Genomic DNA, 22,117 nt, shown 5'->3' with positions numbered 1-22,117 from the left:
ATAAGGGGACCCATCTGAGACATCAAAAATCACTTTGAACTGCAAATATTAGCGATTTACAAATTACGTCATGAGATATTGGAATTTTGGGAAATGTAGTTTAGAAAAGGCAGGATCCGTTATTTTCTGATATTAATTTCCATTAACTAAAATAACAAACTGTACAAAACAATCGTCGACATAAATATTAGATTTAGTGAAATGTCCCCTTTGTTTTAAGCAGTTTCTTCGAACGTTTTCGTAACTGTCTTTAAAACTACAATTCCCAAACCTCCGAAAATGCGGAAGAAGTTATGACGTGATCTTCATGCAATAACAGCTTAACATGGACAGCAGGGAAACTACTTCGGCTACATTACTCGAGTTGTCGTTAGTATTGCTTTAAGAATGAAGACAACAGTTAGTTGCATTATTGCCTGTTTGCTTTTAATGTTTTCAAGAGTGTGGATAGCTGACTGCACTGACCAACATCCACCTGCGTCCACCGACGGACGTTATAATAATGACACGAGTAATATAAGCGCACGTCCAGACCCGCTCATAGGACACGACGGATACAGCAGGTATTTACAGTCGGGCTCGTCAGCCATGCAGGCCTCGCAGTCCCGAATCCGGTTCAGCCCGCAGCTTCTCTAGGGTCCGACGGTTCCGATCAGTGTGTGAGTAAAGCTGCGTTATAAGCGCTACTGGGTCACTAGTACTGACCACAGCGGGGTCCACAGCTGTGGGACTTGGCCAAGTAACCACAGTTCTTATAAGAAATAAACGACAGGTGTTTAAAATGAAAAGCCTGTTGAAGGATTGTCCCCGGATATCCGTGGTCCGCCAGTTGAGTGCACGGAAGAGTTTAGTTTTACAGTTCTGGTGGCTGGACCTACATGTGAGGTGGGTCCACATCTAAATGAGACCTGGCCCTGACTGACATACCAGTAGTCTCCAACTGGCAGAGCACCCTTAGGACTACAAATAGGACTAGACATACGAGACACATGTTCACCTTCATGTTCTAAGCAGCTACACCTCACGCAGGTTGAGGTGATGGATGTATTGGTGGTCAATTTCTCGGTAGAATGAGACTCCCCTCGTTTGCACGCACATAAAGACGCTACAGATGATATTCGGGGGTATAATTTCGGCAGGGATTGTGCTGGCCTCACCAAAATCATACTCCCCTTATTAAAATAACCCTTGTTGAATGTAGAGACATGCGCTTAATATAGAATAGCCTACACATCCAGATTAGTCACAAAAATAAAAAGAGTTAACCAGACATTTAAATCCTGGGAGTTACAGTGATTATAACTTATCTAAGCACTCTAGTTTTGTCCTAACTATATATTTAGACATAATACTGCCGTACTGCGAAGTCATGTGGTCAGAGGTGAACTTTGGTATAGCCAGTGTGTTTTTAATTTAAAATATTGAACACCCTTGAGTCAGTGTGTCTTTGGACATAGATAATGATGTGCTGTGATGGATAATTAAAGCATAGCTCTTATTTATGCATAGAAACGTAAAAATAATCTGTATATTTGCGAATATAATCTGTAGCGTCTTTATGCAAGGGGTAAACGAGGGGAGTCTGATTCTACTGGGGAGTCAGAATTCGGCACAACTCCGGCCTGTTGTGAATTTAATTAGTTCTGTTTGTATTTAGTGTCATTTTCTACCATGTCTAGGTTAAATACCACCACCAACTCCAGTAATGACTTGGTACTCAGCACCACGCCTGCTGCCAAGGCAACAACTGGGGCCCCGCCCACGGTCAAGCCCATCTTACCGGTCCAGACAGGGGTCAAGGCCCAAGAGGAGGAGCAGTCCAGTGGCATGAGTATATTCTTCAGTCTGCTGGTTATTGGTATGCATAAGCACCCAACATGTTTCTCACACAGTCCAAAACATAGCTGGATAGGTCACTCTAACTCTTGGTTACTTTAAATTGTCTTTGTTTGTATGAATGAATGAATGTTCAACTTATATAGCACCTTTCTAAATACCCAAGGTCGCTTTACAATTTTAATACAGGTACAACTCTTACACAACCAATCACACACCAGCGAGAAGCGGCAGCCAATTGCGCACAGCGTACTCTCTACTGGGATCCACAGCCCCCTGGGGGACTGAATGGGGTGCAGTAAGGGGGGGGGGAGGACAGACCCTAGTGACAGAGCACCATCCACCACTGGGCATACAAGCACACACACACATTCATGCACACACACTCAGACAACTGCTTTTTATTGAACATGAAGAGACACAGACACACTCAGAGAGAATTAGCCAGGGAATCAGGGAGGACCAATTTACTTAACCTCCATGTCTTTGGACTGTGGGAGGAAACCGGAGACCCCGGAGGAAACACACGCAGACACAGGGAGAACATGGAAACTCCACTCAGATAGGGACTTGAAGTCAAGAACCCAGAGAGGCAAACGTGCTAACCACCAAGCCACCGTGTTGCCCAGTGTGAGTGTAGGTCACACCATGTTTGTTGTGTTCTGTGTGGAGGTGCTTCGTGATGAGAGGCACCTGCACTTTCAGAATCTGTTTTGCTGAACAGTCCTTATACAGTTTGTCTCCTTGTACACTTAAAGTGATGATGTGATGAGGAAAATTCTTTATGGTCTCTGTGTCTCCGCATACTCACAGCTATGCGTATCTCTTCTGAATCTCTCTGGGTATTTCTTCTAATACTGAAGCATACACAAAATACAGATGCATATCCTCTGTGTTTGTAGCAGGACCTCCTCACTGAGGCTGGATTCAGCCAGGGGCAGACATCCTGAATCAGGCTGGATTCAGCCAGGGACAGAGGGGTTGTGTGCACACTCTTAAGTTTAGTGCAGGGGAAATGGTGTTGCTTTAAAAAGCCACACATGGATATTGCTTGACTGATCAGATATTGATCAGACTGATATAATATTGTACATAGTAAAATATATTTGCATATGTTTGCGATTTTATTAATTTTTACCTTTTTTATTTATTTGTTCCCAGGTATCTGCATTATACTGGTGCATCTGTTGATCAAGTTTAAGTTCCATTTCCTGCCGGAGAGTGTGGCTGTGGTCTCCCTGGGTGAGTGTGGCTGTGGTCTCCCTGCATGAGAACCTGTACTCTCCCTGTACTCTCCCTGGGTGAGTGTGGCTGTGGTCTCCCTGGGTGAGTGTGGCTGTACTCTCCCTAGGTGAGTGTGGCTGTACTCTCCCTGGGTGAGTGTGGCTGTACTCTCCCTGGGTGAGTGTGGCTGTACTCTCCCTGGGTGAGTGTGGCTGTGGTCTCCCTGGGTGAGTGTGGCTGTACTCTCCCTGGGTGAGTGTGGCTGTACTCTCCCTGGGTGAGTGTGGCTGTACTCTCCCTGGGTGAGTGTGGCTGTGGTCTCCCTGGGTGAGTGTGGCTGTGGTCTCCCTGGGTGAGTGTGGCTGTGGTCTCCCTGGGTGAGTGTGGCTGTGGTCTCCCTGGGTGAGTGTGGCTGTACTCTCCCTGGGTGAGTGTGGCTGTACTCTCTCTGGGTGAGTGTGGCTGTACTCTCCCTGGGTGAGTGTGGCTGTACTCTCCCTGGGTGAGTGTGGCTGTCAAGGCCAGGCCTGCTTCCTCTGTCAGTGTTTATGTTTGGTATTGTAACTGCTCCTGTTCTTCAGGCAGCAGGGCAAGTCTGAGCTCAGCACTGATAAGCATCATCCATGGAATATCTGTATGGCTTTGGTTGTAAACTCCATTCAACTCCTTGTGACACTTCTATTAATCACACCCACACACCCTTCTGCACAGTTTATTTCTGAAACAAGCTAGGCTTGTTTTTATGTTCCTTGAATAGGCATTCTCAGAATAAAAGAGCTATGACTGTCTTTTGACTGTGGCACACACACACACACACACACACACACACAACCCCATCCCCCATGCTCACGCACGCACACACACACACACACACACAACCCCCCCCCCCCCCCCCATGCACACACACGCACGCACGCACGCACACACACACGCACGCACACACACACACAACCCCCCCCCCCCATGCTCACGCGCACACACACGCACACACACGTACACGCACGCACGCACGCACGCACGCACGCACACACACACACACACACACACACACACACACACACACACACACACACACACACACACATGCCCTCTGTGTACTTCCTTTGTGCTGTGTCTAGGGTTGTGCAGGATGCAGGTTGTCTGAGGTGTCCGGTCATAAATACCATTGTTGTGTTACTCAGATGGGCCTCAGGCTTCCGTGTCTTTTCCCTACAGCAGGGGTCACCAAATGGCGGACCGCGGTCCGGATCCGGACCCGAACGCCGTCCTGTCCGGACCCAATCACATTCCTGATTAACTGGATACGAACCCAAATGCCAAAAATATTTTTTTAATTTTTACGGGAGACTAAATTTTAAACTGGAGCATTTATTTCAGGGCTACTGAAAAAACACTCCGTGACGAGTGTATCTACCACTAATCAGTGGGGTTGTCAGTTTGTATTTCTCTCCCCCTCTTCTGCTCTCCCGTTCTCCTCTCTCTTCCTCCCTATCACTGTCTCTATCCCTCCCTCCCTCTGTTCTGTCAGTCTGCTCTCTGTAACGAGAGCCCTGTCCCTCCGTCCAATTCCCTTCACAGTGTTCCACAATAACACTTTAACACTTAAATTCCATAATGCCGGCGAATACCAAACTCATTGTGCTCAGTAGAATATTACTGTATTTGCTGATGTATCATACTAGTGTGGAAAATGTGTTGACTGCAATCGTTAAGAGTAAGCAATTGTGGAAGGGTATTATTACTATGATTGCTAATAGGTGTCTGTTGCTCTTTCACAGGGATACTGATGGGAGCTTTTATTAAGCTCATTGAGACTCAGCAGTTGGCCAGCTGGAAGGTATCTCCATGAAACCTGCCCCCACTTCCTCCTGTCCCCACTTCCTCCTGCCCCCACTTCCTCCTGTCCCCACTTCCTCCTGTCCCCACTTCCTCCTGCCCCCACTTCCTCCTGCCCCCACTTCCTCCTGCCCCCACTTCCTCCTGTCCCCACTTCCTCCTGTCCCCACTTCCTCCTGCCCCCACTTCCTCCTGCCTCAGTTCATCTTGTTCTGGACTCTTGTTTATTGAAGTTTTAGTTTTTCTGAATAACTCTGGAGAGTCATTTTCACACATGAACTTAATGGCAACATAAGAGACTTTTGTGAAATTCATAACAGACAGTAGACCTGTGATTGTTCATACAACTTGAACTTTGACCTCCTCCAAAAACACCTGGATGTTGTCTGTATTTTACCTTTGCTAGTGTTGCCATGTCTTGTTGGACTAGGTTTCTAGTCCCGGTTTTAGTTTTATTGTTTGCTCCTAGCGTGTTAGACGTTGTGGGAACAGTTATCTTGGCCCTTCTCATCAGCCTTCCTGTGTCTGGTGTGTTTCGGGAGGAAATGGGTGCACTTTACAGCCCCCTTCCCATCACGATTGTGGCAATAATCCCATATTTCTTGGCTGGACTGTAGCCAGTCTCCTGTCACCTGGTAGAGCAGGTCGATCAGGGTGCTAGCAACACCAGGATCATTGGTTCACTTCTCAGGAAATAGAACAGGCTCAGAACCTGAAAATCAAATGATGAGGAAATAACGAAGTATTTGCAGGCTTCATCTGGACCTGTACACCAGTGATGGACTTATTACGCAAATAAGCGTGTTTAACATGATCTTAACACTACAGTGATTTTGTAATGTTTTGTATAGTTTGTCAAGAAAGTAAAATGAGGTACAACCCCCATGCTCTTCTGGTCACACTGCAGTACTGTGGCATGTGACATTAGTTTAACTGCTTACATGTTTTTGTTTTGGTTGGCTTGTGATAAGGTGACATACTTTCTGAATAGTTTGTTTAGTCCGTTTTTTTTCGTTTTGTTACATAAAAAAACAGAACTACTACAAATTTTTCAGCATTACTGTTTCAATGTCATCCTCCATATGTTCTTTAAAATGCCTTTTTTACCCTTCTAATCTCTTTGTTCATTAACCTTCACAATGTCTGTCTGTCCCTTAATCCAGCCGTTTATTTCTCTCCCCTCCATCTCCCCTCTTCCCCTGTTATTCTTCCAAAAATGGAAGTGGTGCGTCCTGAGATATGAAGATTTATATCACATGAAGATCTGATTGTGACTGTTCCATGTCTCTCATGCCCTCCTCCTGTGTCTCCCAGGAAGAAGAGATGTTCAGACCCAACATGTTCTTCCTTCTCCTGCTGCCACCAATTATATTTGAGTCGGGGTATTCACTTCACAAGGTGAACCCTTCAGCTCTCTACTTTAGTTAGCTACTTTAGCTGTTGCTTTAGCTACCTTAACCACATTAACTAGTTAGCTAGCTACTTTAAAACAGCAGAATATTTGTTTCAAAAGTAGTTTTATGAATTTCAGGATCATTTTAGTCAAGCAGCTACTGAAACTGATGAACTATCAGTAAATTGGATATAATGGAGCAATAAAACACAATAGAACAATAAGGGTTAGCGGAGCAGTGAGCATGGTCTTAATGCAGGGTGGCCAACTTTTCAGGATCACTTGGAGTGAGATTTGAACCTGGACACAAAATGGACACCAATTAAGTATTGTATTGTATCTCGATCGATCGCCAGTGGTCGGCGCCAGAGCGAACTAGTAACTCATTAAATCATAGATATGAATCAGAGGTAAATAAACTAGATTTTTTTTCAGCGTGAGAAATCGGATGTGTGGTGTGAGAGCGTGTGAAGACGGTCAAATGCGTGTGTCTCACACTCAATGCGTGAGAGCTGGCAACCCTGTTAATGACACAAACTCCTTTAAATAGATAGTGTTGTGGATTGATGTCATTAGTAGGTTCTGGGGTCTGATGTGTGTGTCTCTTTCTCATTCTCTTAGGGAAACTTCTTCCAAAACATTGGCTCCATCACCTTATTTGCTGTCATTGGAACTGCTATTTCTGCCTTTATTGTTGGTGGTGGAATCTATTTTCTAGGCCAGGTAAACACTTTTTACTTCTCAAGCCTCATGTTGAACGCAAGTCTTCCCAAGGTCTCCGTCAAGCATTTTGCTTCAGTAATTTTCATTAACTGGGAATAAAGTAGGTTTAGTTGTGGGTGATTTTTAAAGGAAAGGTTGATGAAGAGAGACGTGGACTGTTGGAGCTCAGTCTCCTCTTCACAGCTTGTCATGGATTTAGCTTCTGCCCATTTGACCAATGCTGTCCTGTCGTGATGTGCAAATGGCCTCCAGATAGCAGATGAACGGAAGCATGACACACCTGTCTTTGGGGGGAGGAGGTTTAACATGGAGGCCCAGTCAGGCTGGTGAAAGCCCCTAGTAGCAGTTTGTCTTTTGCAGGGCTGGTACATGGACAGTTTGTACACATAATTTCTGCTATTGTCTTTGAGATCCATTCTTCATGTTTTGCCATGGACCTATAGAACTGCACCTATAGTCACACCTATACACACACAGACGCACCCCAGGTACATACACGCACCCTTGCACTTGTACGTACACACACACCTCAGGTACACACATGCACACACACATACCCCCATGTACACACACCAACACACAGCAGGTACATTCACACAGCTAAGCTATGCAAATACACACACCAGGTGTGCACTCTAGGTGAACCTCAGGTGAAGTTTGACAAATTAGAAATGTACATTAGACGTAGTTTCGCAAATTAGGCGTGTCCATTAGACAGTTTCTGACAGACATGGAGGACCAAATGTTGGAATGTTTGACCTTTGAACATGGAGGCTTCTGCTCATCTTTGAACATGGAGGCTTCTGCTAATTTTTGGGCCCAGATCTCATGATGATCTCTACCATATCTCCTCAACGAGATCTCCAGCCCTACACCAAGGACTCCAAACTGCAGGCATCTGCAAGCTGCTTTAAGTGGATTTCTGAAACCATGAGCAGCAGAGAGAAACTGATGAGTCACACAGAACTCATCCAACCTCGTCTGTGACGCTGGTGTTGGTGCGGCTGGTCATCGCCTGGATACTGACACTAACTCTACACTATAATCTGAGCTTTCCTGTCTTGCCAGCACCTTCATTCAAAATAGATTCCCGGTTAGGTTTTTCTGTCAGGTAGCAGACATTCCTTCAGAACTGCCATTGACATGAAAGCTGTACCATGTTAGTTAAGCAGATATGATTATTTACGTGTTGGGCAGATATCACAATGGTACAGAGGTTATGCAAATATGAATAATATATTTTGCTGCAGATTGCGCATTTGCAGTTTCTTTTATGAGGCAGTAGACTGTATTACTTAACTGTATTTGTTTTGATTTGTGACATTTTCAGGCATAGTCAGATGAGTGCTGCATCCATTTACAAACATGAATGTCTGATTCATTTAATAGTGAAATACTTTACATTGTAGCAGGATGAACTTCTCTTATTAGTCATTCTGAATGGTAGTTTGCTGGTAGTTTTACTGACTTGTTTAAGAGTAGCTCTAGTTTGAGTCAGATTTATTCAGTGTTCAAGGAAGGAGCATTTCTCATTAATGGGCGTATGTTTCTCATTAATGGGCGTATGTTTCTCATTAATGGGCTCATGTTTCTCACTAATGGGCTCATGTTTCTCACTAAGGGCGTATGTTTCTCACACAGGCAGATGTTATTTACAAGATGACCATGACAGACAGGTGAATTAATAACTTTTTAATCATTTAACTGTTTTCAACAACTTTTATGTTTTCATCTAAAGAATCGCATAATGGATGTAAATGTACATTGTCTAATCATGTTGGTCATTGTCGTGTGGGTCCTTTTTGTCTGTCCATCTCCTATCTCCTACACTCTCCCTATCTCTCTCTCTCTTGCTCTCTCTCTCTGTCTCTCTCTCTCTCTGTGTCTCTCTCCTATCTCCTACACTCTCCCTATCTCTCTCTTTCGCTCTCTCTCTGTGTCTCTCTCTGTCTCTTATCTCCTATACTCTCCCTATCTCTCTCTTTCGCTCTCTCTCTGTGTCTCTCTGTCTCTTATCTCCTACACTCTCCCTATCTCTCTCTTTCGCTCTCTCTCTGTGTCTCTCTCTGTCTCTTATCTCCTACACTCTCCCTATCTCTCTCTTTCGCTCTCTCTCTGTGTCTCTCTCTGTCTCTTATCTCCTACACTCTCCCTATCTCTCTCTTTCGCTCTCTCTCTGTGTCTCTCTCTGTCTCTTATCTCCTATACTCTCCCTATCTCTCTCTTTCGCTCTCTCTCTGTGTCTCTCTCTGTCTCTTATCTCCTATACTCTCCCTATCTCTCTCTCTCTCTTGCTCTCTCTCTCTGTCTCTCTCTCTCTGTGTCTGTCTCATGTCTCCTACACTCTCCCTATCTCTCTCTTTCGCTCTCTCTCTGTGTCTCTCTCTCTGTCTCTTATCTCCTACACTCTCCCTATCTCTCTCTTTCGCTCTCTCTCTGTGTCTCTCTCTCTGTCTCTTATCTCCTACACTCTCCCTATCTCTCTCTTTCGCTCTCTCTCTGTGTCTCTCTCTGTCTCTTATCTCCTACACTCTCCCTATCTCTCTCTTTCGCTCTCTCTCTGTGTCTCTCTCTCTGTCTCTTATCTCCTACACTCTCCCTATCTCTCTCTTTCGCTCTCTCTCTGTGTCTCTCTCTGTCTCTTATCTCCTACACTCTCCCTATCTCTCTCTTTCGCTCTCTCTCTGTGTCTCTCTCTCTGTCTCTTATCTCCTACACTCTCCCTATCTCTCTCTTTCGCTCTCTCTCTGTGTCTCTCTCTGTCTCTTATCTCCTACACTCTCCCTATCTCTCTCTTTCGCTCTCTCTCTGTGTCTCTCTCTGTCTCTTATCTCCTATACTCTCCCTATCTCTCTCTCTCTCTTGCTCTCTCTCTCTGTCTCTCTCTCTCTGTGTCTGTCTCATGTCTCCTACACTCTCCCTATCTCTCTCTTTCGCTCTCTCTCTGTGTCTCTCTCTGTCTCTTATCTCCTATACTCTCCCTATCTCTCTCTTTCGCTCTCTCTCTGTGTCTCTCTCTGTCTCTTATCTCCTATACTCTCCCTATCTCTCTCTTTCGCTCTCTCTCTGTGTCTCTCTCTCTGTCTCTTATCTCCTACACTCTCCCTATCTCTCTCTTTCGCTCTCTCTCCGTGTCTCTCTCTGTCTCTTATCTCCTATACTCTCCCTATCTCTCTCTCTCTCTTGCTCTCTCTCTCTGTCTCTCTCTCTCTCTGTGTCTGTCTCATGTCTCCTACACTCTCCCTATCTCTCTCTCTCTCTCTTGCTCTCTCTCTCTGTCTCTCTCTCTCTCTGTGTCTGTCTCATGTCTCCTACACTCTCCCTATCTCTCTCTCTCTCTTGCTCTCTCTCTCTGTCTCTCTCTCTCTCTGTGTCTGTCTCATGTCTCCTACACTCTCCCTATCTCTCTCTCTCTCTCTTGCTCTCTCTCTCTGTCTCTCTCTCTCTCTGTGTCTGTCTCATGTCTCCTACACTCTCCCTATCTCTCTCTCTCTCTTGCTCTCTCTCTCTGTCTCTCTCTCTCTCTGTGTCTGTCTCATGTCTCCTACACTCTCCCTATCTCCCTATATATATATATGTCTGTCTGTCTGTCTGTCTTGCAGTTTTGCGTTTGGTTCTCTCATCTCTGCGGTGGACCCTGTAGCCACCATTGCTATATTCAATGCCCTGAATGTGGACCCAGTGCTGAATATGCTGGTGTTTGGTGAGAGCATTCTCAACGATGCAGTATCCATCGTCCTCACCAAGTACGATATCACCACGTCTCTCACACACACTGTCATTATCTGCACACTCAGACACTGTTGCTAAACCTGCACTCTACCTACACTAATTCGTTTGACAGCCGCATTCACAGTGTGTATGAGGCGCCTCAGTGTCAGTGATGGGGCGAGGGGTCTAAAATAACAAAATGTGTGCCACCTACCACATGTCAAATCACAGCACCAGAATCGCAGCCTCTGACTGTACAACCTGCAGGGCTTCCAACAAAGGTCTGCCTGTTGGGTAGAGTTCTTGCTTAGACATTCAGACACACAAACAGATATGCAGTGTTACCTCCCTCTTCTCTTTCTTGCTGTGAGCGATTACAGCCTTCACACAGTGATGGTCTCAGTGCAAAGCGTGTCTATATCTCGACAGTGAACATGTGGCCCCATTGAGGGTGGTGAAAGTGGGGCCCCATTGAGGGTGGTGAAAGTGGGGCCCTATTGAGGGTGGTGAAAGTGGGGCCCCATTGAGGGTGGTGAAAGTGGGGCCCCATTGAGGGTGGTGTGATTGGAGCTTTTACTGCGGTCTAGCTACACCAGCCTTATTTTCAGAGGAGTGTGCAGAAACAGACGAATCTTGAGGGCTGCTGTCAGTTCAGCAGTTGTAGTGACATGAATGTCGTTTTCAATCTCTGGTGTTCAATGTGGTTTGGCTGTTCTGTGGTCAGGACTGTGTTTGACAGAATTATTCAGAACTGATCCTGGGTTTAAATGTGTTTGTGCATTAGGTTGTCTTGAACAAACAAATCTACAAAATGTTAGAAACCATGATGAACATGCCTCAGAATGACTCATACACTGAAAGAGATACTACAGGTGCCTGTGAAACTAAAGGTGTGAAACACCTCTGTATATTGTTACAACTTGGGTCAGATGACAGCTGGCTGATCTCATCGATCACACAGTTCTGGATGACCCAATAGCAGGATGAGTTCTGCTCTGTGCAAGAGAACCTAGGGCTGAACCCTGAACACAGTATGATGATGACTATGACGAGCATGGGTGATGATGATGATGATGTGTAAGGATATGGGTATGGGTGGTGATGATGATGATGATGTGTAAGGATATGGGTATGGGTGATGATGATGGGCATGGGTGATTATGGGGAGGGGAGCAGAGGAGAAGTAGAAGATGAGGGAGATCAAGAACATCATGAAACCCTCGTTCCTCTGAGTGTTGAAGGTTAACCATCATAAATGATTCATAAGTTGCAGACTTGAGTAGCTGACATCTGAACATCACCTGTGTGAACCAGTGCAGGTGTGATGCAGGACAAGCAATAGGGAGAAACCATTTGGTTGAAGGAGTCAAAAAAGCTGTTGGACATTTTTTGTTAAAATGCTGTTATCTTTGGAGCTTTTTAAAAAGAAGTAATCCTTGTCCCCACTGTCAGTACAGCGGAAGGGTTTGCAGGCTCGAGTGCGTCTGCGGTGTCGGGCTGGGACACCTTCCTTCAGGCTCTCGCGTACTTCCTCAAGATGTTCTTTGGGTCAGCCGCTCTGGGCACGCTCACGGGCCTCGTCTCTGCTGTCGTATCCTTCCACCAAAGGCTTTCAGACGCACACGTGTGTGTACGTTTGTGAGGGTGTCAGGTACTGTACTGATATATACTCACTGGTGCGTGTGTGTGTACTGTACTGATATATACGTGTGTGTGTGTGTGTGTGTGTGTGTGTGTGTGTGTGTGTGTGTGTGTGTTTGTATGTGTACTCAGCCCCGTCGACAGGGGGGACAACCGGGTCTGTTGTCCTGGGCCACAGGGCCAGGGGGGCCCATCAAAGAGCCCAGCAATTTATTTTTTATTTAAAGTCTATAATTTTTTTAATAATCTTGAAATCTTTCATTAATATAAAATGCTGTACTCAAAATAAGCTCAATGGCTAAAATATATGTTTTTTACCTATCTGCATATTTTCCATAAAGTGCATACACCCCCGCCTCCCACTGAACAATGGTTTGATCCAGCACGACTGTAGCTGGCTGGTACCCGCCCAACAGCGTGAAATACAGTGGTGGGTAGTTAAAGTAAATACAGAAATCTGGAGCGCAGAAAAGAAAGGAAAAACATTTACCTGACGAATTTTAAAGTTGCATTGTGTTCCAGGTTTGAAAAGTGCTGGAATTTAGGCTAAAGTACTTGAAACCGGGCCCCAGCAAGTCTGTCAATGGGCCTGTGTGTACTGATATATATACACACTGGTGTGTGTGTGTACTGATATATACCCACTGGTGCGTGTGTGTGTACTGTACTGATAAATACACCCTGGTGCGTGCGTGTGTGTATTGTACTGATTTATACACACTGGTGTGTGTGTGTGTGTGTGTACTGATATATATATACACACTGGTGTGTGTGTACTGATATATACCCACTGGTGCGTGTGTGTGTACTGTACTGATAAATACACCCTGGTGCGTGCGTGTGTGTATTGTACTGATTTATACACACTGGTGTGTGTGTGTGTGTGTGTGTGTGTACTGTACTGATATATACACCCTGGTGCATATGTGTGTACTGTACTGATATATACACCCTGGTGCGTGCGTGTGTGTGTACTGTACTGATTTATACACCCTGGTGCGTGCGTGTGTGTGTGTGTGTACTGTACTGATATATACCCCCCCTCTGAAAAAAAAATGTTTCCTCTCTTAATAAACTGCAATAGAGAATAAAGAAAAAACTGAGACGACAGTACAGCTTTAGAAATGCAACAAACAGTAACATCTGTACTAGATAACTTCTTAAGCAAAATAAGGTTCCAAACAAAATAAGGTTCACTGCTCTGTGTTCCTCGGAAGCGGAATATGTAAACAACGTGCACGAGGGCATCAAAGCATGTTTGCCTCTCAGCACTGGGGTCGTGGGTTCAAGTCCCTATCTGAGTGGAGTTTCCATGTTCTCCCCGTGTCTGCGTGGGTTTCCTCCGGGATCTCCGGTTTCCTCCCACAGTCCATAAACAAGGAGGTTAGGTAAATTGGCAGTCCCTGACAAATTCTCCCTGAGTGTGTGTCTGTGTCTCTATTTTCAATAAAAAGTAGTGTCTGAGTGTCTCTGTGTGTGTGTGTGTGTGTGTGTGTGTGTGTGTGTGTGTGTGTGTGTGTGTGTGTGTGTGTGTGTGTGTGTGTGTGTGTGTGTGTGTGTGTGTGTGTGTGTGTGTGTGTGTGTGTGTGTGTGTGTGCTTGTGTGCCCAATGGTGGGTGGTGCTCTGTCATTAGGGTCTGTCCTCTCTCCCCTTCCTGCACCCCATTCAGTCCCCCAGGGGGCTGTGGATTCTGGTAGAGAGTACGCTGTGCGCAATTGGCTGCCACTTCTCGCCGGTGTGTGTGTATGATTGGTTGTCTGTGACTTGTACCTGTGTTAAATTGTAAAGCGCCTTGGGAATTTGGAAAGGTGCTATATAAATCGAACATTCATTCATTCTGACGGTTCCCCACTCATGTATACACACTGGTGCATACGTGAGCTCTCTCTTGTTAACTTCTCAGCATTGTAGATTGTGGGATCTATAATAAACTTGAAACTCACTGGTAATTGAAGGTCCTTTTTCTCAGCATTGTCCACTGTTACTTCACACCCTTGAAAAAGTTACAAATATTTAAGAGGGAGTGCACATCTTTATTGAGACTCCTGCCCCCTAGGGGCAGTTCAGGACCTGTGCTGTGCTGCAAGCCTTAACTGCTTCCTCCCAGTGTCTGAAGCACATTGACCTGAGGAACACCCCGTCCCTGGAGTTTGGCATGATGTTCATCTTTGCCTACTTGCCCTATGGCCTGTCAGAGGGAATCAAGCTGTCAGGTAAGTCCTATGTTCTGTTGCCCCTGGGGCATGTGTCTTCAAGGTACCTTTGTTTCTTGAGTTGCTCAAGGGAAGAGAGACGTGAGCTTGGGCATCTGGGATGAACTCCATGAAAGGAAATGCACTGTGTCACATAATAGGATCTCAAGTAAATGGAACAACATCTCTGTCAGGTAGTCAGGTGCAGTGTTTGCTTATTGTATTCACACCTGCACATGTTCACACACAGTGTAACAGATGAATTAAAGATGAGCTGAAACATGCATACATTTACATATTCCACCAGGGTGGATGAAGATCAAACAACACACTGCAGCGTGAGGATTTTGAGTGACAGATTTTGAGTGACAGTAATGAATGTAACCTGCTGAAAGTAAGAAATGTATGTGTAACCCGATGAAATGCGTGTGAGACAGAGGTGGCGTGGGACCAGGGGAGGAAACCTGCCCCAGCCTGCAGACGCTCAGGTTGCCACAGACAGGAACTGATGTCATTACAGAAATCAATGTGGTCTCGACACGAACATCTTTTTTTAACAACTTCAGTAAACCCTAAATTAAATATTTAAACCAACTAAACAATATTAATGTCAATAATTTACAAAATAATTAACCCTTTGTTTAAAGATTAGTATTTTACAACTGTTTACTTGGTTATATTAATGAGACGGATAACAATAACTTGACACATATGAACTAAATCAGTATTCCTTCATATAGAAAAGACATCAGAGCGTAATGGAGTGAGGTGTTTACTGGGCCATTGTTTGTGGGTGTGGCCTGTGTATGTATGACAGGCTGCAGGTTCATGAGTTATGGAGGACAGGAGACCTACAGGAAATAACGAGCTTTGTAGTACCATCTGTACTGTGGTTAGTGTGGTAGAGTGACTTGGTGTGAGAAACTTCACTAGAGGGTATGTCTTCCAGTTAGTCATGCCATGCAGGGGCTGCATGTGGGTGGAAAGCCACTCAAATGGTTATGCATGAATCTGATTTGATATTTACAAGAATAAGACAAAATGCTTTTAACCACAGAGCTGCGGGTTGAGGGAACACCATGTTTTGAAATAGTTTTTTCCACAAACAAGCATGTTTGTCAGTTTGCAGTAACTTAACACATTAAGTTACCCACTTTGATATTGTGGAAAGCAGTGTTGCATGTGACTATATAAAAAAACCAAAAACCTTTAGCAAGTCTTACCATGACATGCTCAGAACATTTCCAGCGTGAACTTTTAATATTAGTACAGACCGCCCAGCAGCTTAGAGACTTTATCATACTTACCAATACTTCCTTACTAGTTTATTTGCACTAATTAAAGCAGTTATGATGCTGCGCTCTCTCTCTCTCTCTCTCTCTCTCTCTCTCTCTCTCTCTCTCTCTCTCTCTCTCTCTCTCTCCATTTTTTCCTCTCTCTCTTTCACTGTCCCTCTCTCTCACCCCTTCCTCTCTCTCTCCCCCCTAGGTATCATGGCCATACTGTTCTCTGGCATCGTGATGTCTCACTACACTCATCATAACCTGTCCCCCGTCACCCAGATACTCATGCAACAGACTTTGCGTACAGTTGCCTTCATGTGTGGTTCGTGTTCAGTAACCTTTAGCGCGCGCACACACACACACACACACACACACACACACACACACTACGTATTGTACCGTGACACACTGCTCTGAATCACAGCCATTTTTAACCCAGGCAATAAAAACTTGGGTTTGTGCACCCGAACTTTAATTTTTGATCCTGCCCGAGTCTCATTCAGAGAAGTAGCCAGACACATATGTTTATTATGTCATTAGTTCATCCTTTTCCAGAGAGAGCCCATCCTCTTTGGACAGCCCAGTTAATAATCAGTCTGTGCTTTATTATATTATGGTTAGTCCAAATACCCACTTCAAGCTAGATGTGGGAGTCTCATATTTTCCCCGAGTCTAGGGTGGGTGAAATGGAACGACTGCCCTTGTATATCCAATCAACATGTGAATCAGTTTAGTTTGAGAACTAAGGCGGGGCTGATCTATGAAGACTCCTGTCCTGTTGTGCTAAAGGTTCTTATCTCAGTAGAGATAAAGGGAGTCATTTCACTGAAAAAGTGCAAATGGCCAGATTTCAAAACAAAAGCAAAATTTATTGTGAGGCTTGTGGCTGACATTTATTATGAAGAGTTGTCTAAGACACGTTTTAGTACTTGGTATTTCTTTGTAAAATGAGCTGGGTTATTTATGTTGAGTAATAATTACACGTGTGTTGTGTTTTCACAGAAACGTGTGTGTTTGCCTTCCTGGGTCTCTCCATCTTCAGCTTTCCCCACAAGTTTGAGCTGTCTTTTGTCATCTGGTGTATTGTGAGTGACCACTTCCTGCTCAACATGGCAGCTAGAGTTTGTATGGCTACTAACTCAAATTCTGAACTGACATCAGATTAGTTTAAAGCAGTAATGTTCAGTACTCACTAAGTCTTTGGGCGTTCAGCCTCTTCCTTTTTTCCTCCCAATCATACCGAATTTGTACTGAACCGTGAGGTCCATACTGTGGTGTGAACTGTTTGTGTACCGTTACACCCCTATTTAGGTGTGCGCAGGTATATACAGATAAACGTCAATCCTCCCCTGACTTACATTTGTAGTAATGTAGCAATGACCATGTAGTCAGTGGCAGATATTCAGCAGACACAACAGGGAGTGTGTGTGTGTGTGTGTGTGTGTGTGTGTGTGTGTGTGTGTGTGTGTGTGTGTGTGTGTGTGTGTGTGTGTGTGTGTGTGTGTGTGTGTGTTTGCTTGTGCGTGTGCTTGTGCGTGTGTGTGTATGTGTGTGTATGTGTGTGTACGTGTACGTGTGTGTGTGTGTACGTGTGTGTGTGTACGTGTGTGTGTGTACGTGTGTGTGTGTACGTGTGTGTGTGTGTGTGCGTGCGTGCGTACGTGTGTGTGTGCGTGCGTGCGTACGTGTGTGTGTACGTGTGTGTGTGTACGTGTGTGTGTACGTGTGTGTGTGTGTGTGTGTGTGTGTGTGTACGTGTGTGTGTGTGTGTGTGTGCGTGCGTGTGTGTGTGTGTGTGTGTGTGTGTGTTACAGGTACTGGTCCTCGTGGGTAGAGCTGTAAACATCTTCCCCTTGTCCTTCTTGCTCAACTTCTTCCGCGATCACAAGATCACTCCCAAAATGATGTTCATTATGTGGTTCAGTGGTGAGACATGCCTTGTTGTGTGTATATACAGTATATATATATAAGTGCTGTCAATTCCAGGTGCCGCGATTAAAAGTCCTCACCAGGATTTTGCTCAGGCCTCCTGGATTGTGTTGATTCCACTAATTTTACCTGGATTGCTAATTAGAAAATCTAGCAAGCTTGAGCAAAATCCTGGTGAGGACTTTTAATCGCGGCACCTGGAATTGACAGCACTAATATATATATATATATATATATATATATATATATATATATATATATATATATATATATATATATATATATATATGAGTGTGTGTGTGTGTGTGGATGTTTATATACTTTAACTAGAGTAAATGGTGCTGCCGTGTGTGTGTGTGTCCCTCTCTCTCCCCCCTGTCTTCCTGTCTTTCTCGCTCTCTCCCCACTCTGTGAAACTGGTGTTCTCCTCCAGGCCTACGAGGTGCCATTCCCTATGCCCTGAGCCTTCACCTGGGTCTGGAACCAATTGAAAAGCGTCAGCTCATCGGTACCACTACCATCGTCATTGTCCTCTTCACCATCTTGCTGATGGGGGGAGGGACCATGCCTCTCATACGTATTTTGGACATTGAGGAGAGCCAATCACGACGCAGGAACAAGAAGGACATTAACCTGAGCAAGACGGAGAAGATGGTAAACTCTCCTCCATCCCATACAGTTTTACTTTCTGTAGTTTCTGTGCCATCCTGTTTCCAGTCCACCATTTTAGCTCTCTCTGCTGAGCAAAACACACACACACACACACACAAACACACACACACACAGTTTAAAAACAGGCCCTGTTCAGACTTGGCAGGAATCAAAATCCTATTTTGTGCAGATGGACATTTTAGATTATCATCATTTGGTGTGAGTTTTTAATTATTTTAATTGTTCATATTTGCAGTTTAAGTTTATGTCTCTCTGCATCTCCATCACCCTGTCTGTCTCGCTGTCCTCTCTCTCATTATTAGGGTAACACAGTAGAATCGGAGCACTTATCTGAGCTAACAGAAGAAGAATATGAGGCCCAGATTGTGCACAGACAGGATCTGAAGGGCTTCCTGTGGTTGGATGCCAAGTATTTGAACCCATTCTTCACACGCAGACTCACACAGGAGGTGAGGCGTTCACACCATATTTAATGTTTCCTTTAGCTTCAGTAGAAACTCAATATATAAACGTGTGCATTAGGAACAAACAGCAAACACTGCTGAACCCTCAAACACAAGTACAACAAGCCTTTTGTATTTGGACCCAATGGGGTAGCAACACTGCTAAGAGGGGCATGAGTGCAAGTTTTAATGATTTGGAAATATAACCTAGAGTTAGTTATAGTGAGCAAGGCTGTGGAGATTTACAAACACAGTCATCAGAGAAATTAGCTCCTAAAGACAAACTTGGGAAAATATTTTAATTGCTTATCTGATACAGTTGCCAAATTGTTTTTGCCAAATCTGAGTAAGCTCAAATAATAGTATTCCTAATATTTTTATTCTTGTGATTAAAGATTTAATACATTTATTACTGTTACATTCCAGCAAAGCGATTCAGTTTCAAACTGGTTACTAGTTTTCATACTGTATTAAAAAAGAATAGGACAGTTGAAGACAACCGTTGAAGACAAGTTGGTTAACAAGAGTTGATCTTTACTAAGACTGTTTATGGATAAATCACACTGTCTCTCTCACCCTCTCTCCCTCCCCTCACTCTCACTCTCTTCCCTTCCTTCTCTTTCCCCATCCCTTTCTCTCCCTCTCTCCTCCTCTCTCTCTCCCTTCCTCCCTCCCTCTCTCTCTTTGACCCTGCCCCTGATCCTGCCCCAACTCACCAGGACCTGCTGCATGGGCGGATCCAGATGAAGACTCTGACCAATAAATGGTATGAAGAGGTGCGTCAGGGCCCATCTGGGTCCGAGGATGAGGATGAAGAAGCTGAACTTCTCTGAGACGTTGAAGGGGTGTGGTTTGTGACTCTCAAGCACAGCCATCCATCTCTTACTGAGTCTGAACCTGAGATGAGGCTGAGGCACATATACCCCTCACTGATGCGCACCAAAACAAACCCTTACAGGGGGAAGGTTGCCTCATTTTTGTTATAAGAGGCATTTTGCACAGACCTGAGGGGAAATACATAAAAGGCCAAAGGAGAGATTTTGGAACCAGAGTGAGGAGAATGCTCTTGAAGGAAATGCAATAGTGGGAATCTAATTTTGTTGTGTGGCTTATGTAGCTGATGCATCTCTGTCCTCTGATTTAGAAATCTGGACATTTCAACAATGAATGTATTGGTGGTGGGCCTCTCTTTCTTTTATATATTTATTAGTTTTCTATATGATTTACAGAGTTTTTACATGTTAATATATATTGCCACTGCATACTGTGCCAGACTTTATGAATTCAAACAGATAATCACAGCACTTTGCTGAGGATGTTGAATTTTTTGTAAAGATGTAATCTAATCTAATCTTAAGGTAAAATCTCTGAGTGGACATTTACTGTGTGAATGAAACTACCTAAAACCAGTAACTGCTAACATGAAAGGTTGTATTGGGTGTTACTGTTAGATGCCACAGAAAAGCCGCCATCTCACTTTTTAAATATATTTCTTTAATTTACATTGTTGTGTTTAATTATTTGTTTAATTAATTAATTGTTTTGTGGGTGTCAGTGTAGGTCAATAAACAGTTTTATGCTTCTTGATATGAAAAAATTACTCATCTGATTTCTTTGTATTGCTCATACATTGTCTCATCCAGAGATGGGTACTCAAGTGAGCGACTCGAATCGAAGTCGCACTTAAGTCGCCTACAAAAAGACTTCAGACTTGACTTGAAACTCGTCCCTAATAATACTCGACTTGGACTCATCCATAATGACTCATGAACGATAAGAGTCTGTCCGTTATCCAGACGCAGTGTGTGAATAATAGAAATAAATACTTTGTGTTTATTTTGCCATTATTCCTTATGTTTGTTTTGGTGATTTGGGACGCAGCCCCTTTTCTCGTGACGTATCACAACATCGTTTATTGCGAGCGGGAAATCGTAGAGAAGCATCAAATGTAAACAAACGAGGTTGCCATGGGTGGCGAGTGTAATTTGTTGAGCGGGGGGGTGTGGCGAGTGTAAATTATTAGCTGTGAAGACAGTCATATGCGTGTTTTCAACTACGCCGGTTTTAAAAGTATTAGCGGCTCTAGGCTTGTAAACAAACCGACCGCGCACCACGAAAATGTAGCAGTGTGTCGCCCCGTTTGTGCAGGTGAGCCCGCGGACCGGCTGGGGAGCCGCATGAAACCAGGCAAAGAGCCGCATGCGGCTCGCGAGCCGCGGGTTGGCCACTCCTGCTGTAGAGAATCTTATCTGCTTCAGTTCTGTTCCCTACAACAGTGTGAAGTTAAATATCGTCCTGGTGTCTATTTTGCTGGACATTCATCTTCTTCCTCTTTCCGCAATTCCCATTTAGGGGTCACCACAGCGGATCAAACTCCTCCATCTGGCCCTGTCCTGAGTGTCCTCCACTGACACACCAGCCACTCTCATATTCTCTACCACTGCATCCATAAACCTCCTCTTAGGTCTACCTCTCCTCCTCTTGCCTGGAAGTTCCATCCTCAAGACCCTCCTACCAATATACCTCTCCTCCCTCCTCTGTACATGTCCAAACCATCTCAATCTCACTTCTCTAACTTTATTTCCAAAACATGCTGCATTTGCTGATCCTCTAATAAACTAATTTCTGATTCTATCCTTCCTCATCACTCCAAATGAGAATTTCAACATCTTCATCTCAGACACCTCCATCTCCCTCACCTGTCTCTTTGTCAGTGCCACTGTCTCCAGTCCATACAACATAGCAGGTCTCACTATCTTTCCTTTCATTTTAGCCAACACTCTTCTATGACAGATCACCCCAGACACTTTGTCATCCACACCACCCTGCCTGCACTCTCTTCTTTACCTCTCTTTCACTTCCTCCGTTACTCTGTACCCTCGACCCTAAGTAGGTAAACTCGTCAACCTTCACCAAATCAACTCCTTGTAACTGGACCTGCCCTCTCATTCACACACATGTACTCTGTTTTACTCCTGCTCACTTTCATTCCCCTGCTCTCCAAAGTATATCTACATCTTTCCAAGCTCACCTCCACCTGCTCCCTACTCTCACAACAGATCACAATGTCATCAGCAAACATCATAGTCCAAGGGTCTCCTGCCTAACCTCGTCCGTCAGTCTGTCCATGACAATTGCGAACAGGAAGGGACTCAGGGCTGATCCCTGATGTAGTCCTACCCCAACTTTAAACCCGTCTGTCATTCCTACCGCACATCTCACTGCTGTCACAC

The 22,117-nt window shown here is 44.6% G+C and overlaps 1 protein-coding gene across 3 annotated transcripts; it reads left to right on the top strand.

The window, feature by feature from the left end:
• Window positions 1-303: 303 nt before the first annotated feature.
• On the top strand, window positions 304-20,471 carry slc9a8 (solute carrier family 9 member 8). 3 transcript variants are annotated; one of them, XM_077018993.1, is made up of 16 exons: window positions 304-563; window positions 1,680-1,858; window positions 2,998-3,078; window positions 4,839-4,897; window positions 6,211-6,294; window positions 6,911-7,012; window positions 8,654-8,688; window positions 10,615-10,758; window positions 12,176-12,314; window positions 14,473-14,578; window positions 16,046-16,162; window positions 16,843-16,925; window positions 17,655-17,766; window positions 18,203-18,423; window positions 18,744-18,890; window positions 19,604-20,471. In XM_077018993.1, the coding sequence occupies exons 1-16, from the start codon at window positions 388-390 to the stop codon at window positions 19,715-19,717; spliced, it is 1,899 nt and encodes a 632-aa protein (XP_076875108.1). In that variant the 5' UTR covers window positions 304-387; the 3' UTR covers window positions 19,718-20,471. The 3 variants fall into 3 exon arrangements, with proteins under 3 accessions (XP_076875108.1, XP_076875110.1, XP_076875109.1); XM_077018994.1 differs by lacking the exon at window positions 304-563 and adding an exon at window positions 710-885; XM_077018995.1 differs by lacking the exon at window positions 16,046-16,162.
• Window positions 20,472-22,117: the final 1,646 nt, after the last annotated feature.

This window comes from Brachyhypopomus gauderio, chromosome 10 (genome assembly GCF_052324685.1).
Source record: "Brachyhypopomus gauderio isolate BG-103 chromosome 10, BGAUD_0.2, whole genome shotgun sequence".
Lineage (NCBI taxonomy): Eukaryota > Metazoa > Chordata > Actinopteri > Gymnotiformes > Hypopomidae > Brachyhypopomus > Brachyhypopomus gauderio.
Note: the sequence above shows the minus strand (reverse complement) of the source record. Positions and strands in the feature narration are given on the sequence as shown.

Coding starts and splice junctions, on each gene's coding strand:
- slc9a8 (XM_077018993.1), top strand. CDS start 388: ATGAAGACAACAGTTAGTTGCATTATTGCCTGTTTGCTTTTAATGTTT. Junction 12,315..14,472: donor CGGGCCTCGTCTCTGCTGTC/GTATCCTTCCAC, acceptor GCTTCCTCCCAG/TGTCTGAAGCACATTGACCT. Junction 18,891..19,603: donor CACGCAGACTCACACAGGAG/GTGAGGCGTTCA, acceptor CCAACTCACCAG/GACCTGCTGCATGGGCGGAT.